The sequence below is a fragment of the Fulmarus glacialis genome, unplaced genomic scaffold (assembly GCF_000690835.1).
Source record: "Fulmarus glacialis isolate BGI_N327 unplaced genomic scaffold, ASM69083v1 scaffold747, whole genome shotgun sequence".
Lineage (NCBI taxonomy): Eukaryota > Metazoa > Chordata > Aves > Procellariiformes > Procellariidae > Fulmarus > Fulmarus glacialis.
The window spans coordinates 45,262-69,629 of NW_009224843.1; the positions used below are offsets into that span (position 1 = coordinate 45,262).

The window sequence follows — 24,368 nt, forward strand, 5'->3', positions numbered from 1 at the left end:
CACTTCCAGATCAATTCCCACTTCCACAGTGTCCAACTAGATAGAGTGATTTCCTTGTAGATAGATAAAATGATTGAAACTACTGCACGTATTACTGTAGATTTACAAAACCTAAAAGAAAATATCTAGCTCTAAGCATTTAATCAAAGGCACTGAGGGGCACAGAGATCTGTCTCATTCAGTCTGGCTATTTCATATAAAAATCTTTGCAAGAAGCAGAGAGAAGAATGCGTTGGGAATGAATTTTGGGAGTTCAAATTGAAATTCGAAATATACATTGTATTCTCCCGGGGGAACAGGCGGGAGGATTCCAGTACAATTTGAACTCCAATACTTCATTTTTTTCAAGCAGGCATTGTTCATAAATCAGCCCCTAACAATGCATCCTTTAAAACAAAACAAAACAACATGCTCACTCTAAGAAAAGCCTACAGTCATTCCCACTACTTGCAGAAATAAGAATGTAAATATGTGTTTATCAAGCGTATATTTATAAAGATAGGGCCTTTTTATACAATATTAGACAGGAAAAGCCAGGACTATAGGAAGCTAAAGCTATTCAAACCTCCACCTTGCTGTACTAGAGCACTGCGAGCCGTTTCTGCCAGGAGAAAGTACAGCTGCATGGGCAACGGAGGGCATTAAAAGTGTTGCTTAAATGGGTACTTTGTGACCTACAAAGGATCCTCAGGTTCAAAGGGAATGCATTCCCGGCCAGCAGTTATGTCTCACCAGGTGCATGGCAGAGCTCCGAGGTGGATGGGGCTCAATGAGCAACTGCGATGGCGTCTGTCCAAAGTTCTGTATCTGCACCTCCATGGCCTGCGGGCAAGGGAGAGGGACTGTCATGAGCAATATGCGTCAAGGAGAGAGGTCAACACACTGTGTGACAATGCAGGCATATCCCAAGTCAGCCATGAAAAAAGTCCAGAAAATTCACCCGGTGCTCTCCTCCCAGGCTGCAGACTCATCCAAGTGTTAGTATTTTGTAGACAAGCTTTGTTTCTCCTTTCAAGCATGCTTCAGTTAACCAACTAACCATTCTCATTTCCAGTAACTGACGTTATATGTGAAAATGTTAACCTGTGAGGACATGCAGTTCAGGTCTTGAGAGAGCTTTTTTTTGCACTAAAAAGAACATATATACCTTAATAAAGTCCTTTGTAAGGAGGAAAGTATGAGGATCTCTAATAAAATAAGCCTCTGGAATCTTAAATGAGGGGAAAGAAAAGCAAACTGAGAAACAAAATTCATGTATAAAATATAATAAAAACAAAATAATTACTATTTCAACAACAACATTAGTAGGTTAAAACAAAAAAATGCCAGAAACAAATCTTGCCAGGCACATTCACACTAATGTAAAAATCTCTCCAAGTTGCATACATTCACTGAATATTTATTTCATGCCTAATTTCATCGCACTGTTTCATGGGCTTTCAGGCTTCACAGGTTCGAAATGAAAACTTAGCAATTTCAATGCATTCTTCAAGACTAAATTCTACTTTCAGAATAAATCTGGAGTAATTTGATAGGGAGTAGAATACAGCCCGTATACTGAGATGTTTCCACTACTCAAACAGTTCATTCAAACAAAAATACATTTAAGATATATTCTTAAAACTTTGGCAAAAGATTGATGCTTGTAAAAGCAATACTGTTAAAGAACACTCCTTATTTTTCAGATAGACAGGTACTATTTTATCTGACTTTGTGAAATCGAGAATAAAGCGTTCATAGAAAACTAAACTGGCAGATTCTGAAATGCACTGTGCATTATGTACCTATATATATACTGTACCCTGCACTACTGACCCTTAATATTTTTCTTGCGAGCTTTATGAATTTTTCATTCACTACCATACAAAGAACATGAAAAAACCACCAAAAACATTACTATCTTGGTAAATTACGTTATTTCTTTCAGACATAAAATGGTAAGAAGTATAATAAATACTTCATGATACAGAAGAATCCTTTTAATCTACATATTTTGTAATTCCTACAAGCCAATCTGTGTTTTCCTCCACTTCACAGCATAGATGCAAGAACAGATGTTAGAGAGAGATTTCCTAACAGGTCACTAATGTCTACCACTCTTGATGCCCTAGATTGACAGGTATATAATGGAATACCACAAACAAACATTTGCCAAAAAAGAAACTTAATGCAAAGTCCAGTCAAGCGGCTGAAGGACTTTCAATGGATTCTAGCCTTAGCACATTTGATGCTGTAATTATCCCAGCACAGGTGATTTCTTGCTTGTTGACTAATTCAGAGTGGACTTTAGTCTCCAAGGCACAGAGTGTTTCCGGGGAACTGGTGAGCATCTCGGGTTTTATTAACATCATTTAATGATTAATTATTTTAAAATCATAGTGTAATTTTATACAAAACCAATGCAGTTGTGTGGGTGCATGCGTGTACAAGTCTATAGAGCAGCTATCTATATGTAGCATATAAACAGTATCTCTTTACATGCTGTGTAGATACCTTCATTCATGCAGACACTTTTTATACAGGCATATTCACTTCAAGTCAAATCAAATGTAGTATTTTCTATTACATTTAGTACTTATAACTGATTTGGTTGGCGGAGAGAAGGGAAGGAAATTATACTTGTTTGTGAATTTCATTTTCAAAATGACAAAGACTAATATCAAGAATATCAGGCGCTGCATGATTCCATGCAGATCTGTCAATAGTATTTTGAGAAAAGTAATTTCCATTTTTCTTTTTTTTTCAAATAATTATCAAGGTTAATTTAATTTTAATTTTTGAAAGAATTCTGTGTTGAAATAAGAGTGTGAATTGTATTTGGCAGCACTACTGAACAAAACCCAGCTCTTCCTCTCCCACCCTTTATAGTGATCCCTTAAATAATACTTCTGTTCTCTCGCAGGCATACTGAAATGAATTATTAATTTTTTTTTTTCAGTGCAGCCCAATTCTAATTTACACATTTACTTTCATGTTGTCCAGTCTTGGCAAATTCTGGTTGTTTGGCTATAAATTCTGCACACATAAACTTTGCTGGCTTTGCCTCCCAGTTCAGATAGATTTATGATAGTAACAGGGGAAGAGAAAGAGAAGCAGAATATGATAATAAACCAGCATGAATTTTTCAGATTATGAGGAACGGACACTTAAAACATAACTGTCAAAAGCAACTGTTATTTTACAGCTGAAGATGTCCTGGTAAATACTCACACACTTTACGTGTTTCACATACATAATTTTAAAACATTTAAGTTAATGTCAAGTCCTTCCGTAACCAGAACTAATGCAGAATCAAGACCTTGATATTCAGGGAATATTGAATATTTTTGCTGGCTTGCACTTACAAAGACAACTGCCTTTCCCCCACCCCATGGATAGTAATGTTATCCTTTTCTTTCAAAATTACCATTTGTAAAACTGACAACTCTTAGAAGTGTTAAAGCATCTAAACAATGTTTCTTTAGAAATACCCGTAATATTCAACTACTGCACTGAGACTATAGTCTGCACAACACCACAGCTGTACACAGCTACAACTGGTATTCCTCTCTAGAGCTCACAACACTTAAAAAGGACAGAAAAACCTTGTCAAAACTTACACAGAAGATAAACATAAGCATACAGAGATAAAGTGACTGGCCCAAGGGTATTCCTAATGCTGCCTCCTATCAGATCACTTGACACAAAATGAAAAGCAGGTACAGAACAGATCTGTGAATAATAATGTAATACATTGATTTGTTTACAAGAGAACTCTGGCTGTATCTGAAACTAATCTGTAAACTGGTAAGTGTACACCGCAGTTTTTCTTGAACTGTAAATCATCAAACTTTAGATTTATTTAATGGTCTTAAACATTTCATTCTAAATAAGCAATTCCTTTTCTCCCATCAGATTTTGAGTACTGTGTGCAAAGTGCTACACCACTCCCTGAGACACACATTCTAGTCAATTTAATACAGATTTTAATAAAATAAAGTTTATTCTCATTTCACCTTCAAATGTCCTTCCTGTAGAAACAGTATAAGCTTGGAATTCAACGGCTGCCAGATTTAACGCTTTTGGAACAGCAAAATGGCAATTATATTAGTTTTCACTTTCTTAATAAGGTGTTGCAGAAAAGCTATTTAGTGAGCTGATTTGAGATTCCCTACTGTTTTTAGACACATAAAATGAGATTTGTACTCCAGACACTTCAAGGAGTTCATATCTGTTAGGATATGATCATGTATTGCAGAAGGTAAAATGGGTCTAGCCTATTATTTTATAATCGTAGGTCAGAACAAGGAAAGAAAAAATATCTGCAAACTTGCTGGCAATTCAAAGTTTAAAATGAGTTGATCCCACACATCCTAATTTATGCAATCAAGCAAAATACAACTTCACAGCACTTAATATTGGCCATCTAACAATATAGAGAGATTCATATTATATGTTTACATACATTTTTTGCCAAGAAATCAATACATAAAATCATACAATCTTATGAATGATGCTAATCTTAGTTACAATAACTGATAGCCTAAATATGTTTTGCTCAAAGGAAATAAATTATTAGGTTCCAATTTTTATGCTTAAAGGCAGACTGTACATTCACAAGGATACTGGGATGCTCCTCTGCAACTTGGAGGATCAGTCCTTAGTGTCAGCTTCTTGTGGAATGGTGGGTTCAATACATTTGCTTTGCTCGTTATGCAGCCTACCAAATTATTTGTTTTTTATTTCTTAATTCTGGTTGAAAGAAACACAAATCTGCATTAAAGAATTCAAGCAATCTGTTTCTTTAGGTATAAGAACTATTTTAGTGGTCAAAGGCAATGTCTCCAACAGCAAGCAGTGTAAAACCCAATAGGAGCAGAGCTGCAGAGCAAAAGAGTTGGTTTTGAGGAACTCATGCTGAAACCTGCCCACTGCAGGGTTTTCCCACCAGGCTGGCTCCAGCATGGGCTGCAGACCTCCATCAGCTGAGCTCTACTAGCTGCATCCCTGGAACACTCTGCTTCTGTAGCTTAGAGGCCAGTTCACACACTTCAAAACTGCTCTGCAGTGTGACCGAAAGCATGGCAAATAGGGATGACCTGCAGATTTATTTCAGAAGCACAGTCCTAATCTAAATGAAAATGCTAGAATTGATTCATCCAAAATACCACAAAAGTGAAGGTTTTGTTTGCTCTTTGTCATACGTTTGCAAAAAGGGTAAGTCATGAAGCAGTTTTTATTTTTACCATACTTTTTCTCTAAAAAAGGTCGTTAGAAATGCAGGTAAAATCACCAAAGAAGATATTAATTGTCCATCTCATTTGGAAACTCCCCTTTGCTGAGAGAGCTGTATGGTGACTACATAACACAAGAAATATAAAAGCGTGAGCACTTTTACTTTGAATCGTGGAGGGAAGAAAGAAATTCCTAAAACCAGACTGCACTGCAGACATTAATACATTATTTATTCTTATGTGAAGTAGCCTTGTTTTATTAATCTTCACTGATTATTACCATAACCAGTTAAACTTTCTAAAATATGTATTAGCTTAGTTTCTCTATGATTTTACTACTTTTTTTACATACTCAGTCTTTTTATTTCTAATTCTCATAATTCTGGTGTGTTTTGTTCCTCTTATGTACCACGTTCAGGTTTTTCTACAATCCCTTTTCCCCTGTGCAGGGGGACTAAGCCTAATGAAGAGCCAAAATCCGTAGGCATTTGAGAAATATGCACCACAGCAAGAGTCATCCATCTTTGCCTTTCCTGAAAGTTTATTTCATTTTTGCATCCAAGTGAACTGAGGAATCCTTTATATGCTCTCCCACCCATGCAGCCAGCACACTCAACAGCCCCCAAGCACCGTCTTCTTCAGAGCAAACATGATTGACAGCCTTTTGGTGGGTAGCATAAGCAGCTTGAAAATATTACTGGTTTGTATGAGTGGTGTGAGATACTGCTTTTTTATGTTAAACAGCATCGATATCTTCAGGACTTTTGACAAGTTAGGTTAAGAGTATTGATTTCCATTTTATTATTGTACGTTTGGAGCAAAGAAGTGCTGTAGTTTAAAGACAAGGAATGACTCAACTAGTCTGGAGGCTTCGATACAATCGGTTATTTAATCAGGATACTCAAGGGACTGAAAGATGGGCACAGAAATGGATTTTCTCTGCAGGTCACTACTTTATTAATTTAACAATGGAGAGGGGGTAACCTTAAGATCCTTCCCTTCACAGGAGGTATCTCATTGGATCCAATGCGCAATTAAATGGCTCCCCAGCAGAAGACCAATAGCTCAGAGCTGACCTTCAGCCTCCTCCCAGAGTCAGTCCACCCCTGAACTTCTTCCTCATTCCCCTGTGAAAGGAAATAGTACTACGAAAGGAATGAAAATGTGAAAGGTAAGATCTCCCATTCTCTTTACAGGCATGAGTCACATCGGTGACCTTATTTGTCTTGGGCAGCGCTGCCTTTTAGCTTTCACATTTACCTCATTAAGCTACTAATTGTGATACCTAGTTCTTCCCTCTTTCACCTTTATAGTTCTCCCATTCTTGCCCCTGGTAGCCCAATATGCCTCTCATGACAGAAAAATATTTTAAACACTCTGCCAGCTTAAGCAAGCATTTGGTTAATGCACTGCAAATGGGAAATAAATTCAATACATCTCACAAACAGAAACAGAGAAGATAAAGCAAAAATACCATAAAGATGGATGTCCTGCAGCCAGGGCAGGTTTAGCTGAGTCTCCCTTACTCTTTCAGGCATACTCTCATGTGCGAGGTTCCTGTGTGCCTGATCACAAATACTTCCTTTTCCTCTCTAGCAGCCTATCCCCCTGAAAATCATTAAAAACTTCCCTGCACTGAAAAAGGCTGATGTCAAGGAGTGAAATGCTCCCCTCCCTTCCTAACTATACCAGAAGGAAAAAAAACAATTTTCTATAGTTTTTCTCTTTCTTGCATCCTTCCAACTCTGCCTGGAACAAAGGAGTTTACCACTGATATAATGAAATTCTCTCATTAAATTACACTAAAAACTATAGCAAACTCTATTATGCTCTAAAGCAAATAGCTTTAACTCCCAATTCCTCTGACAAGGTCTATGCTGTTACAGGGACTCCTCAGGCCACACTGCTCAGTTCATCACTTTGTTTTTATAGTTGTGATAATCTTTAAAACTGCAGGTTTTGCTCCCAGCCTGTGGCAATTTCGCTGCCTTTTCTTCCCCACTGTTTGCCTGTATACAAGTCAGACAGGGACCATCCCTTTGCTTGTAGAATCAATGCTGTGCAAACTCTAAACATAGGCTGGAACTGAAGAAAGTCATACATTTTTCTATAGTTTTGTTTACAATTGCATTCAAAATTATTTTATCTTTTTTCTCTTTCAAATAGAATAGAATAGAATAGAATAGAATAGAATAGAATAGAATAGAATAGAATAGAATATTTCAGTTGGAAGGGACTTACAAAGATCATCTAGTCCAACTGCCTGACCATTTCAGGGCTGACCAAAAGTTAAAGCATGTTGTTAAGGGCATTGACCAAATGTCTCTTAAACACTGACAGGCTTGGGGCATTGACCACCTCTCTAGGAAGCCTGTTCCAGTGTTTGACCACCCTCTTGGTAAAGAAATGCTTCCTAATGTCGAGTCTAAACATCCCTGGTGCAGCTTTGAACCATTCCCACGCATCCAGTCACTGGATATCCAGCACCTCCCTCTCCACTTCCCCTCCTCAAAAAGCTGCAGAGAGCGATGAGGTCGCCCCTCATATAAAGACTCACTTCATGCCATTATTTTCTTCAGGTGAACTATTGTATTTCTTATGTTCACGTTTGTAATAATTCCTGTCCCATACAGACTGGTAACATTTACTGAAACTCTTGTGTGTTCATTGATGTCATGCCAAATGAAATCATTGCTCTGTCATCATTCTCCCAAATCTGTATTAAGTTTATAAAAGAAAATGTTGCTTTCTTTGATCATTAAGTTACTGAGTACATACATTAGAAAAGATTTTACTGCTAAGTTACTTTTGTGAGAGATGTAATAGCATGATACAATAATTCATTAAATATGTAACTTCATCCCATAAATAGGTAAGGTTTTGAAACCTTGGCAATCAGGATTTTTTATTTTTAGATGACCGATAATTGCCCTGAAATCATTTTCCTATTGTTAGGTAATGGACAACCTCAGAAACAAGGATTCCTCTCGATCTGACAGGCAATTTTATCCTGTCTGAAGACATTCCCTCGTATTGTTTTTGGATTATAAACATTTAAGGTGACTGACTGAAATAATTTCTCATCACCTAAACTCTACCTATATAAGGAGACACTTCCATATCCTCTTTTCGTTATTCAGACACCAATACTTATGATTACATTCAAAAGGTTACATGGACAAAAGCTCTATGTGATTTGTTGGGTGAGAGGCCAATCTAGATGATCTTTCCCATCTGGTGTTTAGGTCTATGGAACAAGCTTCTCTTTGACATCTTGATTCTGCAATGCAAATTACTAAAATGTACACCTGCAACATAGAATTTCCCTGTTGATACTACTCCTTTGTATTACTCCTTTGTGCGACGGTAATCAAAGCATCACAACATGCAGAATTGCAGATGTGTCCTAGCTGGTATTTGCCAACCAAACCAAACCAAACCAGTTCCGTTGCCTCAATGTGCCTCCTGTTGCATAAATCCTGTTACTAAGAGACAGTCCTCACTTTTAGGTCTTAGCAAGATCTTGCTCAGAGCATCATCTTCTATTCTGGCCAAACTGTTTCTTTCTTCCTGAGTTTGTATTGCCAGTTTGAAGTTCCAAGAAATTCAAGTTCTTGTTATTACCAAAACTCCTCTTGAAGATATCCTTGCCTACAACTTTCCGTTTTCTTTTTTTTTTTTTTAATTCTACCATTACAGTCTTAGGTTTGTCATACCTCTCACTTTTGACACTCCTACTCAAGAGTTTCTGCTTTTAAGCCAAGTGTTTCCTTTCCTCTCATTTATGTTATCCTTTAAGTAATTTATTTTTCTCTTTTGCATATGAAATACAAGCCAGGATGGTGAAATCTTAATTTATGTTTTGAGATCTTTGGGATGGAATTTTTTTTTTTTTGAAACAGAGCAAACTTATGACACAAACATTCTTTTCTGAAAAGGTTTCTAGGATTCCAAGCACATTTTCTCCAATAATGAAAAGTTATTTCAAAGCTTTTCTAAAGCAGAAATAAATTTGTTACATTTCCTTGAGTAAGAAACAAAAAATTCTCTGCATTTTTAAATGTACCTTCTCTTCTGGCTGAAACCACTAGAGATTTTCAGTCTAAAAAGAGGAAGTGAAGGAATAAAAAAATTATATGAAAACTGTCATTAGCATCCCTTAGTTGGCAGTCACTAAAATTTACAGGCATTTTAAAAAAACACTGCTGCTGCCTGGGATGCTACAATTGTTTCCACATGTGAAAAGCAGTGAGAAACAGCCAGAAAGCCTGAAGTTCCAGTTGTGTTAGGCTAAAAATTGCCAGTAGTATTTTTCCTAACACCAACAACTGCATTATGAAACCTGCTAAATTTTACAAGTCAAAAGTACTTAAAATAAAGTCTTTTTTGTTTAGAAATGCCTAACTAGATTATATTATACAATATCTCAATGAATTCACTAAGGAAAAAAGAAGTCCCAAAGGCCAAGACTAAAAAATCCCATAAAGCTCTGGGAAGGTTGCAAACATCATTTCTCTGCTTCACCATACCAAGAGCTCTCTGTTCCTATGGTAATTCCTTCACCGCCTCTATAAGGCTCCCAAGGACTGCTTTCCTAATCCTTTCCCTTCCTCCTCCTCTGCATCAAGAGCTCCAAATGTCCTTTCTGTCCTTTTCCCCTCTTTGTTGTTCACCTAGCTTCTCATGCTCCCACTGTACCTTGGCCTCTTTCTCCCTCCCTCAAGAAGACAGGATTTGTGTGAATGCCCATCTTCACATGCAGTTCCATTTCCCCTCCTTGATCCCTCATTTTTATTTCTTTTCTTCAGACATGAAGAGAAGCTGCTCACCCTGACCTGTTCAGTTAAACACTATAGCACATGTAGGGCTTTATTCTGGACAAAAATTGGAAGTTTTCCTATTATTTAAAAATAATTTTTAAAAAAATTCAAAGTCACATGACACTGATCCATCACCATTTATACTAACCAGAATGCTGAGCTGAAAGCAGAAGCTAGCTATTCTGTGGCAATGAAGACAGTGGTATTATTATACCTTTATATTCCTGCAATAATAAAGCTCCAGATATCGTCCAAGAGTAGAAATGCTACAAAACAGAGAAGGTACTTGTGAAAAACCTCTTGTTAATTTTCCTCTCCATTGAGGCAGGATAAAGAAGAAACTTCTACAGTTCATGAATATCTCCTGGGGAAAGAGACATGGAGCAATCTCTAATCTGGACAAAACAGCAAATCTGAGCACCTCTGTCCTTATTCCATAGCCTGGTCTGGAAAGCAGAGGCCGTCAACCTGACCTCCACTCACAGCTCTCAACAGGCCAATGCATCAAGCGAAAAAAGCAGTGTTATTTTTGCGGAAACTGGGGGAGTGAATATTTCTGAAGGACTTTCAAGCTGGGTGACCAAATGGCTCATGATTTCTGCTAGCCAGGAAAGGTCACAGAAGCAGAAAGATCCTGGCTTTGCTGGTACCGACACAGCTGCCGGAACAAAGGGAAACACTAACCGGGATAAGAATAAAATACAAGTACCCTAGACTTGTTAAGTGCTTTGGGGAGTAATTGGGAGCGGAGCCAATGCTACTTCCCATGGTTTTCAGGGAGGCTGATGTCATCTGAATAGTGCACTGCATCTTACACATAGCGAAATTTTACTCCGTGCCGTTAGAAGGGAGAATTTGTTGGGGACCACATCAGGTTTAATACTATTTATTAGCTCCCCTTGCCTTTAGTTTTGTTTAAGACACCATATATGTTTTTAATTGTCATTTTTAGGAGCACAGAGGCCTTTAAGCATAGGCATCCTATCCATAAAAATGCAACACTAATATCAGCAGGAGGTTTCACTGAAACTTTGAAACTTCATCCACTCTTTTCTAATTAATTTTTTTTTTTTGTGACTAAGAGTTTTAACAGTGCATGCTTACAGCTGGTTTTAACTATGCTTTTTATTTTAAAGGCTAAATTGTGAGCTTTAAAAATTCACAGTTAAACTTTTTAAAATCAACAATAGATGTATGTAAAGTTTCTGCATGACAAGTTTATTTCGGGAGGGAATGGTTTTTTAAAGAACAAAAATTCTTAAATTCTCCCACCTCTTTCATTATTTTTCTGGCAATATCAACTGAATTTATCCCTTTTTTAAGAAAAATGTCTCAAGTTATTTCCTTACTCTTCTTCCACGTCAATTACATTTCCCTCCTCAATAGTGTCCTCTTTCTACCTTAGGAAATGCTCATACATTTGCATTGTATTCTGTAAAAATACTACACATTTATACATTTTATGTAACATTCTGACAAAATTGGCAATATAAGAAATAAAAAAGGGAATGTGAATATTTAGGAGAGTATTTAATTTCTGTGACTTGGTGTAAATATCATGCAACTGGGTTTGGTTGTAGGAAGTGTGGTAAACTATGACTCTGGATAGCAATCTATATATGGTAGGTGCTCAGGCCATCTACTGACCATACTTTTTCAACCTGTTGACTTTAGTCTCCGTAAGTCAGCAAAGGACCAACCCCTCAGACAGAGGGGTTTAAACAATGAAGAACTCCAAAGAGCTAAACTGACTGTTTTGAAAAATTTCCACCCATAATGTAGCAATTTTAAAAACTAATTTCTACATTAACCATTAATTTATCAAAAATTAAAAACTTACAAAAATAATCCTGAATTAAAACAAAAAAGATGCAATGACTTATGATGGAAGTTAATGTAATCATAAGAGGCACAGACTAATGCAGTTACTGACAAAGTAGTTGGGTTCACGTTATGCTCACGGCTATTGCCATAACAGAACACAGCAGAATAAAAGATACAGATGAAAAAGTCCCAATTTTTCTACGTGCCCATAGCGTACATTCTTCCTAACAATGCATTTTTACAGTGTTTGCTCATTCCAGTTTGAAATGACCCATTTAATGAGGCTTCTAGAATTTCCCTTGCAAGATTTGTATAGTCAAATTACAGCCTATAGACCTTAGGAAACTTCTGCCTTTAAGCCTGAACTTCCCTGTCTGAATCTGATCCTGTAACTGCTAGTTAATCTGGTATCAGACCAAGTAATATCCCTATCTCAGTTGGCATGAGCAACTCTCCATATTCCTGCCTTTCTGCTACACGTCCCCTTTCACTCCATTATTTCCTGTCAAGCTCTTGAAATCTTGTTCATAAATCAGTCTTCTCTGTCCTCTCATCACTAGGATGCTCTTTTCTGAACTCTCTCAAATCTTTCTGGTAAGCCAGCATATAGAGTAACACGCTATACTCATGAGGAAATTCAACCAAAACATGCGAGAAAGAGGGTCTATTAGTGACTGTTCATACCCCATGGCAATTTGGCCAGTAGTTGACAGGAATTCAGATGATCATAAGCAGGTAGTCTTTCCAACTACTGGGACATTGACATCTTTTGATGTAGAAGTAAATAAATGAAGGTATAGAATCAAGTCTAGAGAATATCATTGTCGTGGAAAATAAACATTATTAATAGCTAAACTAATGAGTAATCTTTACTGCCAGAAGGATAACTTACACATGTTTCAGAAACCCATTACACAGAACATACACATCATATTTATTTCTACTTATTTTACAATTAAGAACATCCCCTGTAGGAAAACACAAAAGAAAATGAGGAAAACAGGGAAGCAAACAACAGAACAGACCTTCTGAAAGCTTGCAGTAATAAAAGAGGAAAGGGTACTTAATCATTAAAGAATGCATTTTAGCTGTGACTTTTTTTCTTCTGGTTTATTATTGAAATAAAACATGATCACTGAAGACATTTTTTTGAATGCTTGGAATGCAGAACAGACTCGGTAACCGAAGTATCTACTATGCATATTTTGTTCCTGTTTTATAAATATAAAACTATACAAAATTAAGTGTGACTTCATGTTCTACTTCTGCTTTGTAAATAAAAATAGCAAAACTCATGAGTAAAATCTTTCCTTATTAATGAAATAAAATGCATTAAGTCAAGAATGTGGTAATATAACATTAGTGGTTTTCTTTTTTATCTGAATGGAAAGTACATGCTGGCTTATCTCTTTGCTCTCACCTTCATCTTTCTATCACAAATCCTCTGCCTTGTTCCCACCCTAAGAAGGTGCTCTGAGATTTGCAAAGTGCATTCCCTTTACTACAAATTGTGGTTATGACGAGGTTCCAACCATCTGCCAGCCTTCAATTTATCCACTGCAGGATACAAGAAGTATCTCAGAGAACAGGCAAACCTTCAAAACTAAAAGCTGAAAACGGACTGACAGGGAAGTAGGTAAAACATACATACTGAAAGGTGTCGCATATAGTATTCATGAAGCTTCAGTGTATATTTTAGCTTATAAAGAAATAATTCTGTTTGGATTATTTCCCAGAACGCATTCTTCAAAACTTCACTTTGTTCTTGACATAAATTGAAAACAATAATATAGATATACTGTACGCAGGCTTCAAAATGGCGTTAAAGAGGCACATTATCAATATGTTTAAAACATTTAGAAAGCTCAGCTTTGCATCCTTCTAAGTGAATGACTAGATACTTAGACTGAGTAATATCTGTTCCAATAAACTGCTGTGTGTGAAATGTTTTGAATAATAGTTAATTTATGCTGAAGTAATGACAGCGTAATATAACTGAAATCTGTGCTAATAGGAAAAAATAAGCCCCTTCCAGCTATTTCTGTTACAATCAGCTGCAGTAATTTTCACCCCATCTCTCTCTCTCTCTGTCTCTCTCACATAAAATATTACTTTAAATTTATGTTAAAATGCTTGTTGCTAATTCTAAAAATCAATAATTGGTACCTGTCATCCATATGGAGAAAAACAAAATAACCAGACAATAAAGAAGAAATTTTCATGGGTAAGACTTATATGTTATATATTTCTGCAATAAAAGAGAGCAATTGCAGTTAATGATGTTCTTTTTATATTGACAAAACATTAAACTCAGTTTGGGTAAGACTCCAGGATGTTCTGACAAAAATGCATATGAAATTTTAACGTAGATGAGAACTGGCCAAAAAATTTATTCCAAATAATACTCAAGGTAGATCGAGACGTTTTCTGGGCTATGAGTTATTCACAAACTCACCCTAATATTCCTTTGATGAATGAATTATCTGAAGTATTTATCAAATAGGTTGGTTGAAGTCTCATCATCTAAATAAGTGATCGGCAGTTTTTCAGTTTGAAAACTTGGTGTATGATTGGTGATGTACATTGAGTGGCAGTGCTTAGCTCTGTCTGGATGCTGAGCTTTTTAATCACAAGTACAATTAATAATAAACAAATCCCAGAATTTCTAGTATGCTATTTTGGACCCAAACCCACCTGTACGCCAAAATTTGTTTTACTTCCAGGAACTGTGTATTTTCTTGACTATGAAAAGATTCTGAATTCCCATAAACACATAACAGCACGATCCAGGAAAGGCCATGAATTCAGATCAGCACAGATTCACTAAAATACTGACTATGTGATCATCCCTAATACATTAATTAACTGGAGATATCATGATCAATAATTAATCTAACTGTAGATAATTGTTTTAAGCAATGGTAGGAGGATGTTTTTAATTTGGAATCCTATGGATCAGATTATGATTTCTGACTCCTTGTCATAAATGGCTTGTGTTACTTGGGGTAGGTGCTCCCGAAGAGTTATTTCATAGTAAAATTGGATGCATAAGTTAAAATGTTTCAGTTTTTCTGCAGTAAACACCTTCTGAAAGCCCTTTCCCCTGAACAAGACACAAGTAAAAGAGCACACATTAATTTCAAAATAAAAGCCTATACTTTGGGCAATTACTGTGTGGCAACTGACCTCATGCAATTTACACTAATTCCTTATTGAATATTCTGATTTAAGGTGACTCCTTCTACATTCAGTGTCTTCTGCAGGAATCTTTACCTACAGAAATAAATATCTTAGCCTCAAAAAATCCCTGTGTTTTTCTTCTTCATCTACAGAGAGATACCATAACAAAGTGACAGCAAGTAAAAACTCTTCCTTTCCCATTTACAGAAGAGGATACTGAGCTCTGAAACTCACTGGAAAGACATAAAAATTATTATGTCCATAGATGCTTGCAGGGTGAAACATAAAAATCCATTTAATTTTCTGTTGATAATCTCTTAATGCATACAGAGCAGACTCACAAACCAAAGATACTATAAAATAATCAAGGTGTTTTTCCCAAAAACAGTATAAATTTGGAAAAAAATTCCCTGTTTTGTATGTCTGGGAAACACAGTATTTGGGAGTGAAAGAGATGTAGACTTCTCGACAAAAATCAACAGAACACAAGTACACATTTCTCAGAGAAGAACAGAGCCCTTTGCATATAAGAAAATAAACTCCACTTTGATGATGGCTTTTATTTGAATAACTGTTCTTGCTATACAGATTCCTTCAATTAACTTCGAAAAAAGTGGATATTGATATCCACTTGCAGCTTCCTACTTATTTCACCACTATCTGTATTCATGCCTAAGCAGGACTGCTCCTAGAAAGGAAGCAAAGACCCTCCCTTGTATGGAGGCAATTAAGCACAACTGAACATGTAAGTGGCCAGTGCTGTGGGTACAATTCAATCAAGCAGATCCATAGGGGTGGTTTTGATATTCCTGTCACATCAAAGAAACGGCAGCCAGAAGAAAAAGATCTAACAAGTTAAAAATGAAATCAGAATAAATAAGAATAACTCTGAGTGAAAGCAAGAACAAGGATGTGGTTGCAAGGGCTGGCATTACCTTGAAAGCATTATACAGTGCTATTAGAATAGCGTGTTAATTTTTTCCTCATAAATTTGCCAGGTTCAGCCACCAGGGAAAGGCTAGCATTCCAGCTCCCTTTGTTAAAGATATATCTATCTTGCTGAGCCTTGACAGCCCTATCATGTCAGCCCTCTGTAGTAGCAAAGAGTGTTTCAGCAAGGAGGGGGAAAAAAAGGAAGGGAGAAAAAAAAAGAAGTGAAAACTGATGTGATCTATTCTGCTTCCTGTGGGCATATTTCACTATAGCAGATCCGGAGGGATGCTTTGTTATTCCTGTCAGATCAAAGAAAGAGATAACAGAAGAAAATATAAGAGGAAAAATAAAACCCAGAAATGAGGGTAACTGAAAAGCACTGCAAGACTACTGCATCATTACGACTTTTCAAATTATTTAAATATGCTAAATATCAAGTCACCACCAAAGAAATAAATATTGCATAGGCCATATGCTCTGTTAGCTGCCAGCAAAACTGTCCTACTAGGATTAGTTTACAGGCGCAGCAACTGCCTGTCAAACACTAGCAATTTTAATCATTTTTCAATTTGCTGTGTGAGTTGCGAGTATGCTCAGGTATTTTGACAGGTGGCTGCTCGGAACAAATATCTGAGCCCAGTAGCTTCACACCGCCCTGCTTTCCTACGCGCTTGCAATTCCTGTCGGATTGGGGGGACGCAAGTGTTTGGTGAAGATGCAGCAGTTGCAGGAAAGTCACTGTACTGCGCTGCTAAGCTCTATTTGCAGCTCACGTACAACACAAGGATGACACAAAGTTAGCCTAAAGCCTAGTGCAGACCAATAGCTGTGTAATATAATGTTTCACTTGATTTTTCAAAACATTTCTAATCACAAACAAGCTGGAGGTCTAAAAAAAAGTAAATAGAGATCTGGCTATGATTTTAAACAAATAAACAGAAAACCTGAAATAGTACTTTTCTGCACACTAGATGTGCTTTCAGTACTACATGTAATTAATCTATTACGCACCAACTGCCCTCTTAATTATTTTGTGTTTAATCTACGTGGTAGTACTGAAAATAATTTTAGCTCTTCTTCTGTTGCATTTTCTAATGACCAGTATAACTGTGCTGTTCAGCCACAACACTTTGTGTCATACAGAGACAAGTTCCTAACTTGAAAAACCCACAACTCTATTGATTTCTGAGTGTCCAAATTTCCAGGTGTTTGGGAGAAATGAGGCTCCTAAAATCTATAAACATTCTGGGAGAAACCAGGGGAGGAACTATATTTTCCTGAAGAAATGAACCAATAATATCAAAGCACCACAAATAAACTACGTTTCCAATATTGTTCTTTACACATTAGCATTCTCAGCATCAACCCCCTGAAGTCAGCCAAATCTGTCCAGTGGAAAGGATTTGGATTATGATGTAAACTAACAGTAAAGACAATTCCAAATAACATCTAATGTCCAATATAACTACTGTTTACATATTAAAAAGAGATACAGGCTTTGTACCAGGGATGTTCTGTCATGTTTCTCCACAGGAGAAAACTGTCATGGTAAAGTTCATTATCAATTACTGCTTTACAAGTACAAGATGAGTTAAGCTGTCATAATTTTCTCAGCCAGAGATCTTGTGCTGTCAAAGAATGTCAGTTTTTAATCTGACAAAAGGAAGAAAATTATCTGTTATTCTGACCTCTAATTTCTTGACATTTTAATGCTGTAATTGCTGTGGTTAGTGCTGCAACCATGATTTCACCTGTCAAGTAAGAATGAATCAATATCCTTAAGCTGTTCTTCAAGTTTTAGCTTTCACTTCACTGCTTTTACTTTAAAAAAGGAAAAATTTACAAATAGAATACAAAAGGTTGCAATAATAAAAAAAAAAAAAACAACAAACAAAAGAATAATTTGGGGCCTTAAAAATGTTTATTTTGTTACACATTTTTTCTCCTCCATATTACAACATGAAAACAATTTTGCAATGTGGAGAATAAGAGAGACCATTAGAACTGATAGGACTGGAGAATTTCCCAATTTCTAATAAAAAAAAATCTAAACAACAAAATTCAATTTTATACATTCTGTGGAGCATTTCAGTCAGGACTTTCATGTTGTCCTCATCACTACTTGAAATAAATTATAGTGATCAAATATCTTTTGTGGTATCAGAAAATTACAGTTGTTTGAAAAATCAAAATCAGTATCTTTAAATGAAATCAGTATATTTTACCCATCCAGTGCAGATCTTAAGTTGCCAAACACTTATTACAGAGGCAGATATATGTGTTTCATAGACTTTAGTAATCTAAAATTTAATGCTATCCCAGCTTTCCGGTTTCACCCATTGTGAATTTGCAAAATAGAAAACGAAGAAAGTAAGCCAGATGGAGAGTCTTCTACTAAATAGGTCCAAACAGAACAAAAGCACAGTATGGCCATTTTTCCAGTGTTAAACAGTAGAGAGTTCTTCGAGGGCTCCCCCATGCACGTGAGAAAGATGTAAGGAATGGCAGGGATGAGTTATCCCACCATTGAATATATTTTTGCTCCAGCTAGAAGGCTACTGAAGTGACTCCTTTATCATTCTTCACAGAGAGCTAAGAACAACATAATCCTCAGTTGTTAAGTGAGGTGCTCAGGCAAAGGGTGAATGTGAAAGGGCCAAGGTATAGCATGAACAGGTCACAGGGATCTGCCTTATTAAATGATGTCTTTCAATCAGCTCAGACCTAGATGGGAAGGTTTTGTATTTGGAGCCTCATTTCACTGAGCAGGTTCTGCTGGGACTCAGCTCAATATGAAATCAGTTACGGCCACAGTTTGAGGAGGCTACTGCCGTATTCGAGCCCATTGGTCTGATAACGGCTGGTGCCAATAAAGGGGTTTGATAACGGCTCCTGCCAATAAGGTTGTATTGGTTGGCTTATTTTACAGACATTTATTGAGACCATTCACCATCTTCTATGTGACAGAACAAAAATGTTTCAGTTTATTTAGAAAATAAACATCAAGAGCATTTGGATACTGAGAGATGCATTTTCCTGGATAACTGCAAAGCTCAATTAATTTTAAATTGCAGCGTTTCTAAGTTAAGATGCCAGACACCACCACCTGCCACTGTAAAACATACTAAACAATTGTTATCACTATTTTTAAAGGTGTTAGTGTTCCTATCCTCACATTTCTGTATTTATAAGTAGTTTTCAGAGGCTTTTAAAAGATCTTTTTGCTTTTAATTTATTTTCTGGAATATCTAGTAAAAGGCAGAATAAAGTAAAAAAAAAAGCCAACAAAACAATATATATAGAACATATATACTTGTAACAGAAACACGACATCCAAATACCTGATCTACTAGATCATCCAGATGTGAAATGCTTTATTACTGGCCATAGAACGTCTGCTAGTTTCATATATAGAACGCAGGGAAACAGAAGAAAGCTCGAAATCTGTCTATATTTTCACATGTATTGTAATTTCTGATTAAAAATGAATAAAAAGTAATTTTTAACCTTTTTATGACAAACCACAGATCACCAATGTCTGAGATCTCTTGGAGGAGAAAGCATACTGTTTTTAAATGCATGCATATAACTTTATGTATTTACATGTAACAAAAATTAGGAGGATTCATTCTTTTCTAGACATGTTGCCTTCTCATTGCTAACAATTAATTTTATTTACTAATCTGACTTGTGGCAATGAAGATAAAATTGTGCTTTTAGAAATTTACACAGTGTAAATAGCCTAAGAAGAGATTTATATGCTATTGACTGACAGGGCATGGGTTAGACGTACAAGCGAGTGAACAAAAACATCTCCATGAATTTCTTGAAATTTCCGATGACAAGTTATGCATGTAAGTAGAGCCACAGGAGAGTGAAGAGTCTCATCATGTCATAGGATGTTAAATAAGGTGCACAGACAGACAGACCAACCTCAATCCTACAAGCTACCCTGTGGGAGTAGACCCTTAAAGTCAAGACGTAGGAGTCTGCCCATGCAAATCAGGACCCTAAGCCATGCAAATCCCTTGTATTCATGATGCTTGACACCTGTTTTATACTTTAAAAAGCATTGCTCCTTAGTATCTCCAGTTTTGTACCTTACTGACTCTTCTCATGCTCAAAGTTTTAAATCCAGAAAACCATTATGTAGATGTTAACATTAAATATTTGAGGCAGTAGAACCAAAGCAATTCTGGCCATTCTTAAAACTAAGCAAATACTAACTGTTTACAAAATATAAGCTTTGCAGTGCATGGTGTGAAAATCCAGCTCCAGGAAGCTAGGGGTCTGAATGTTTTTTTAGTTCTGCTCCTCAAAAAGCACCAAATGTAACAAGATGCAACAATGCACTACTAAAAAACAACATGCCAAACCCAATATTTAGCTGAATACTAATGCTTTCTACAATCTATTTCTTTCTAAAATCTGTAGATTTCTGTCTCCAAGATTGGAAAACAAACAAACAAACAAAAACCCATTGCCTGGCAATGTATAAATTATTACTGTTTTGCATACAGCAGATGGCAGTTATCTGGGGGAATGGAAGCTTGCGTGTACAGCTTCATCACAGCGGTACTCATCTAGCAGCTGTTGCTTCTTCACACTTTTCACCAAATTTCAATTGTTTTAGCCAACGAATGGATGATATTAGAAAATGATCATTCAAATTAATAGTCTTACTAAAAACAAATACAGTTACTGGAAGGAAACATGTATCAGGATAGCTAGTACAAATTTTTTAAAATTTACTGATAAATTCAAAACACTCACTTGTATATATGTGCATGTATACATATTTCATGCATACATATATACAAACATAAATACTTGTATGCACAACAAATAGCAAACATTTTCTATTTTGGTAACAGTTTGCTTATACTTTACGTGATTAACACAAAAGTAATCTGAATAATTGCTACTGTCACTCTAGCAAATATATTCTTTTTTAGATACATATTCTCACCAACATTATCTGACTGAAAAGTTTAGATTGTTTTCCCTATGACTATGATGCAGTTTTTTCTTTCAGCTTTTCAGTTCTACTAAGTGAACTTAATAAATGTAAATTATAAAAAGTAGCAGAATATATATACAGAATATACATTACATTATAATTTCCCATATCATAACTGACCATTAAATATATTAGTAACTTCAAGCAAACAAAATACTTTGGGACATTGCTAGTTTATTAATACTTGCTTCTGAAGTCATCTAGGGCCTAAGTTCTGAATCAAGTCACACACAACAATTTTCTCCAGCAGTGAAAGATGGAAAAAGTATCATTTCTTGTGAGATGACAGCAGTTTTTAGAATGAAATGGCAGTAAACACCTACCTCCCTGAGGACAGGATCAGTGATACTGTCCAGGTTCACAGAGCCTTCATATGTTAGGTAGTGGAAAACGTTGAGTGCACGCACTGCTTCTGGTCCTCGTTGCTTGTAGCCAAATATAAGGTCAATCCACTGATGAAGTTGACATGATACAAACTCACTTTCCAGGGCCTGCAAGTGAAATTCAGAGTTAGGAAGTAAATTCCATCTTGCAATTTCATGCTTAAATTACATCCTACCTTTCCCTATTAACTGAGGAAACATAATGGGTATCATTACATTTCCTGTTCAGGCTTATTTGATATATTTGAAATCCTTCAAACATTAAAAAACAGAACTAATTATAGTTAGAAAAACACTAAAAAGATATTCTTCTTTCCTTCAGCTTTATATCATGCTAATTTTCTTCTCAGCTACCGGGTTTCTCCTAGCTGCAAGGGTTTTAATTATTAATTTTTGGGCTTGTCAAATAAGTTAGGTAATTTGTCAAGAAAAACTGATGAAAATGGGAAAACAATTTCAAAAGCCCAATCTTCCAACTCATTTTCCAACTAGTTCTAATTAGTCTTAAATCTAAAATGGAAACTTGAGGATTAAAAAGCGGTATCGGCGAAATGAGGTTCTGAACTCCATGTGTGAATTGTGACTGATTTCTCAAAGGAGAAAAGCATTTTTCACACTCATTTTTGACATTAGGTTGGTTCACCAGAGAAAACACAGGCTGTGACTAGCTAGTTTAAAAATGGGTTCAAGGATTGCTATTCCTTTGCTCAGCATACAGAAAGAGATTAATTCTAGATGGAGGAAATGATGATAGTATTACCGTTGAGCCTGACCCAACCAATGTGCCTTTATCAGACATGATCGGTATCCTTGGTAGATTATCATTGCCTGAATGGGAGCTTTCGAAAGCTGAAGGCATTACACAGTTTCTTCTTACCCCTCTGCCAGACTACCTGTCTTAGTTTCCCATGAGCCTGCACCTGGATACACAAATCATTCTCCTATAATGACTCATCATGAATTTAAGATAGCATCCGGGCACCCTTGTTCTTTCTTTCCTAATGCTACCTTCAGAGAAGAACTGTGATAAATAGGAACTGATATTAAAATAAAGATTCATGGTTCATGGACCAAGTTTTTATATGTGTCCTTGCCCAAACTCCATCACAGTCCTGATTTTGTGCATATACGTAGTGTGTCATATACCTAGTTCCCTTCCATCAGAACCAGTGCCGTTCAGTTCTCCCATTGGGGAACTAACTCCCTATTAGTTTGTCAGAAAAAAAAAAAATACAGAATCACAGGATGGCTGAGTTTGGAAGGGACCTCTGGAAATTACCTGGTCCAATCCCTCTGCTAAAGCAGGGCCACCTAGAGCAGGCTGCCCAGGACTGTACTCAGACGGCTTTTGAGTATCTCCGAGGATGGAGACTCCACAACCTCTCTGGGCCTCCTGTGGCAGTGCTCTGTCACCCCCACAGTAAAGGAGGGAACCTCCTGTGTTTCAGTTTGTGCCTGTTGCCTCATGTCCTGTCACTGGGTACCACTGAAAAGAGTCTAGCTCGCTCTGAAAAAAAAATAACAGCCTTAATACAATTTATTATGTAAACATCTATGTCAAGCTTACTACTACTCACTGCATACAGGCAGAGCTGGCAGCAACACTCTATGCTACATTATCTAATACTTTTCATTCTCTAAGACTGTGGGGTTTGGTTTTTTTTCCTTCCCCTAAGAAATCCTAATTCCTCCATTGTTTCTAGCACAGTGCCACGACTAAGTACAAACACTTTCCAGCTAGGACAGAGTTTCATGTCCACCCCAGGAAAGTTCAAATTTTACAGGGGGATAAACTTTGGAAAAAATGTGTTTTCATTTTATCCATTTACATCAAAAGGAGGTTGCTTCAGAAATAATCATTGGACGTTGTAGTACCGTGCCATGCACTGCCCACCGGCAGCAGCCCCCTGCCCACCACCACACACGCAGGAACAGCCACAGACAGGGCAAGCCACATGGGTCTGGCTCCCTCGGTAATCACGCGATCGTTCCTCAGACATTCTCCCCGTATTGCTCCACGTGGAAGAGGAACTCTCTGTGCTTTGGTGGAAAACTGGATCCTTCTCTATTGAAACCAGCGACTGTTATTGCTGAGGAAAATGGATGGGAAGGCTCAGGCTTAACAGCTGATATGTAGCTCAGTTTTCAAGGGCTTAAGTTCAGCATATCATAAGAAGCTATAACGAAATGTTGCAGAAAAGCATATAAAAATTTGTTGTTTCCTTTTCAAAATCAGAGGCCATCATATGCAAATTGTGAGTAATATTATTTAAATAGCATTAACAGAACTTAATACTAAATATTATTAAACTAATACTATTTGGTTTCAAAGCATGTCTCACAATAAATAATTAAGAAATGCCAGATCCTTAACTATATTGTATTGTGTGTGTGCAACATGATACAGTCAGCAACTACATCATCCCATATAATCTTTTTCATAGCACTTTTACCTCATTTAGCATGCAGGATGTTAGCACGCAAGGATAAAATTAAGTATGCCACAGCAGCCATAAATAAAGCATTTCCTAACTTTTAAATGCTCAATTTTTAATGTTCCTTTGTATGTAATAAAACTTAAAATAGAATTTAAAGCCTGTTGTCTTTCCAGGATCCATCTCCGACCAACCTACAGTGAGCAGCCTAACTGTTCTCTTCCTCCTCCAAACTCTGCATATTTATAAGTTTCTTTTGCATCTGTATCTATTATTTATTTATTAAAAACTAATTAATAAAAAAAATTGTTAGGCATTTGCTTTGGTCAAAAATAGCATTGTTATTTCTAGAATACAGAGAGCATTTCAGGAAAATGGCAAAACTTTTGACTATTTAAAGGTGGGATAGTAAATTTGAAAAAATAAATGCTTGGGTCAAATGAGCATATTTCACCCGTTATCTCCTCTAACATCCTCTCCCTGATGTTAGAATCATAGAATCATAGAACAGTTTGGGTTGGAAGGGACCTTTAAAGGTCATCTAGTCCAACAACCCTGCC

The 24,368-nt window shown here is 36.6% G+C and overlaps 1 protein-coding gene across 1 annotated transcript in view; it reads right to left on the reverse strand.

Moving 5' to 3' along the window:
* Nucleotides 1–22,172, reverse strand: part of LOC104080009 (neurobeachin-like) — a 48,139-nt gene extending 25,967 nt beyond the window's left edge. Inside the window, exons 1-3 of the mRNA XM_009582256.1 lie at nt 22,134–22,172; nt 21,314–21,481; nt 733–822 (exon numbers count right to left, since the gene is read on the reverse strand). Coding sequence (XP_009580551.1) covers nt 733–822; nt 21,314–21,481; nt 22,134–22,172 — 297 coding nt within the window. The remainder of the gene's footprint in view (nt 1–732; nt 823–21,313; nt 21,482–22,133) is intronic.
* Nucleotides 22,173–24,368: the final 2,196 nt, after the last annotated feature.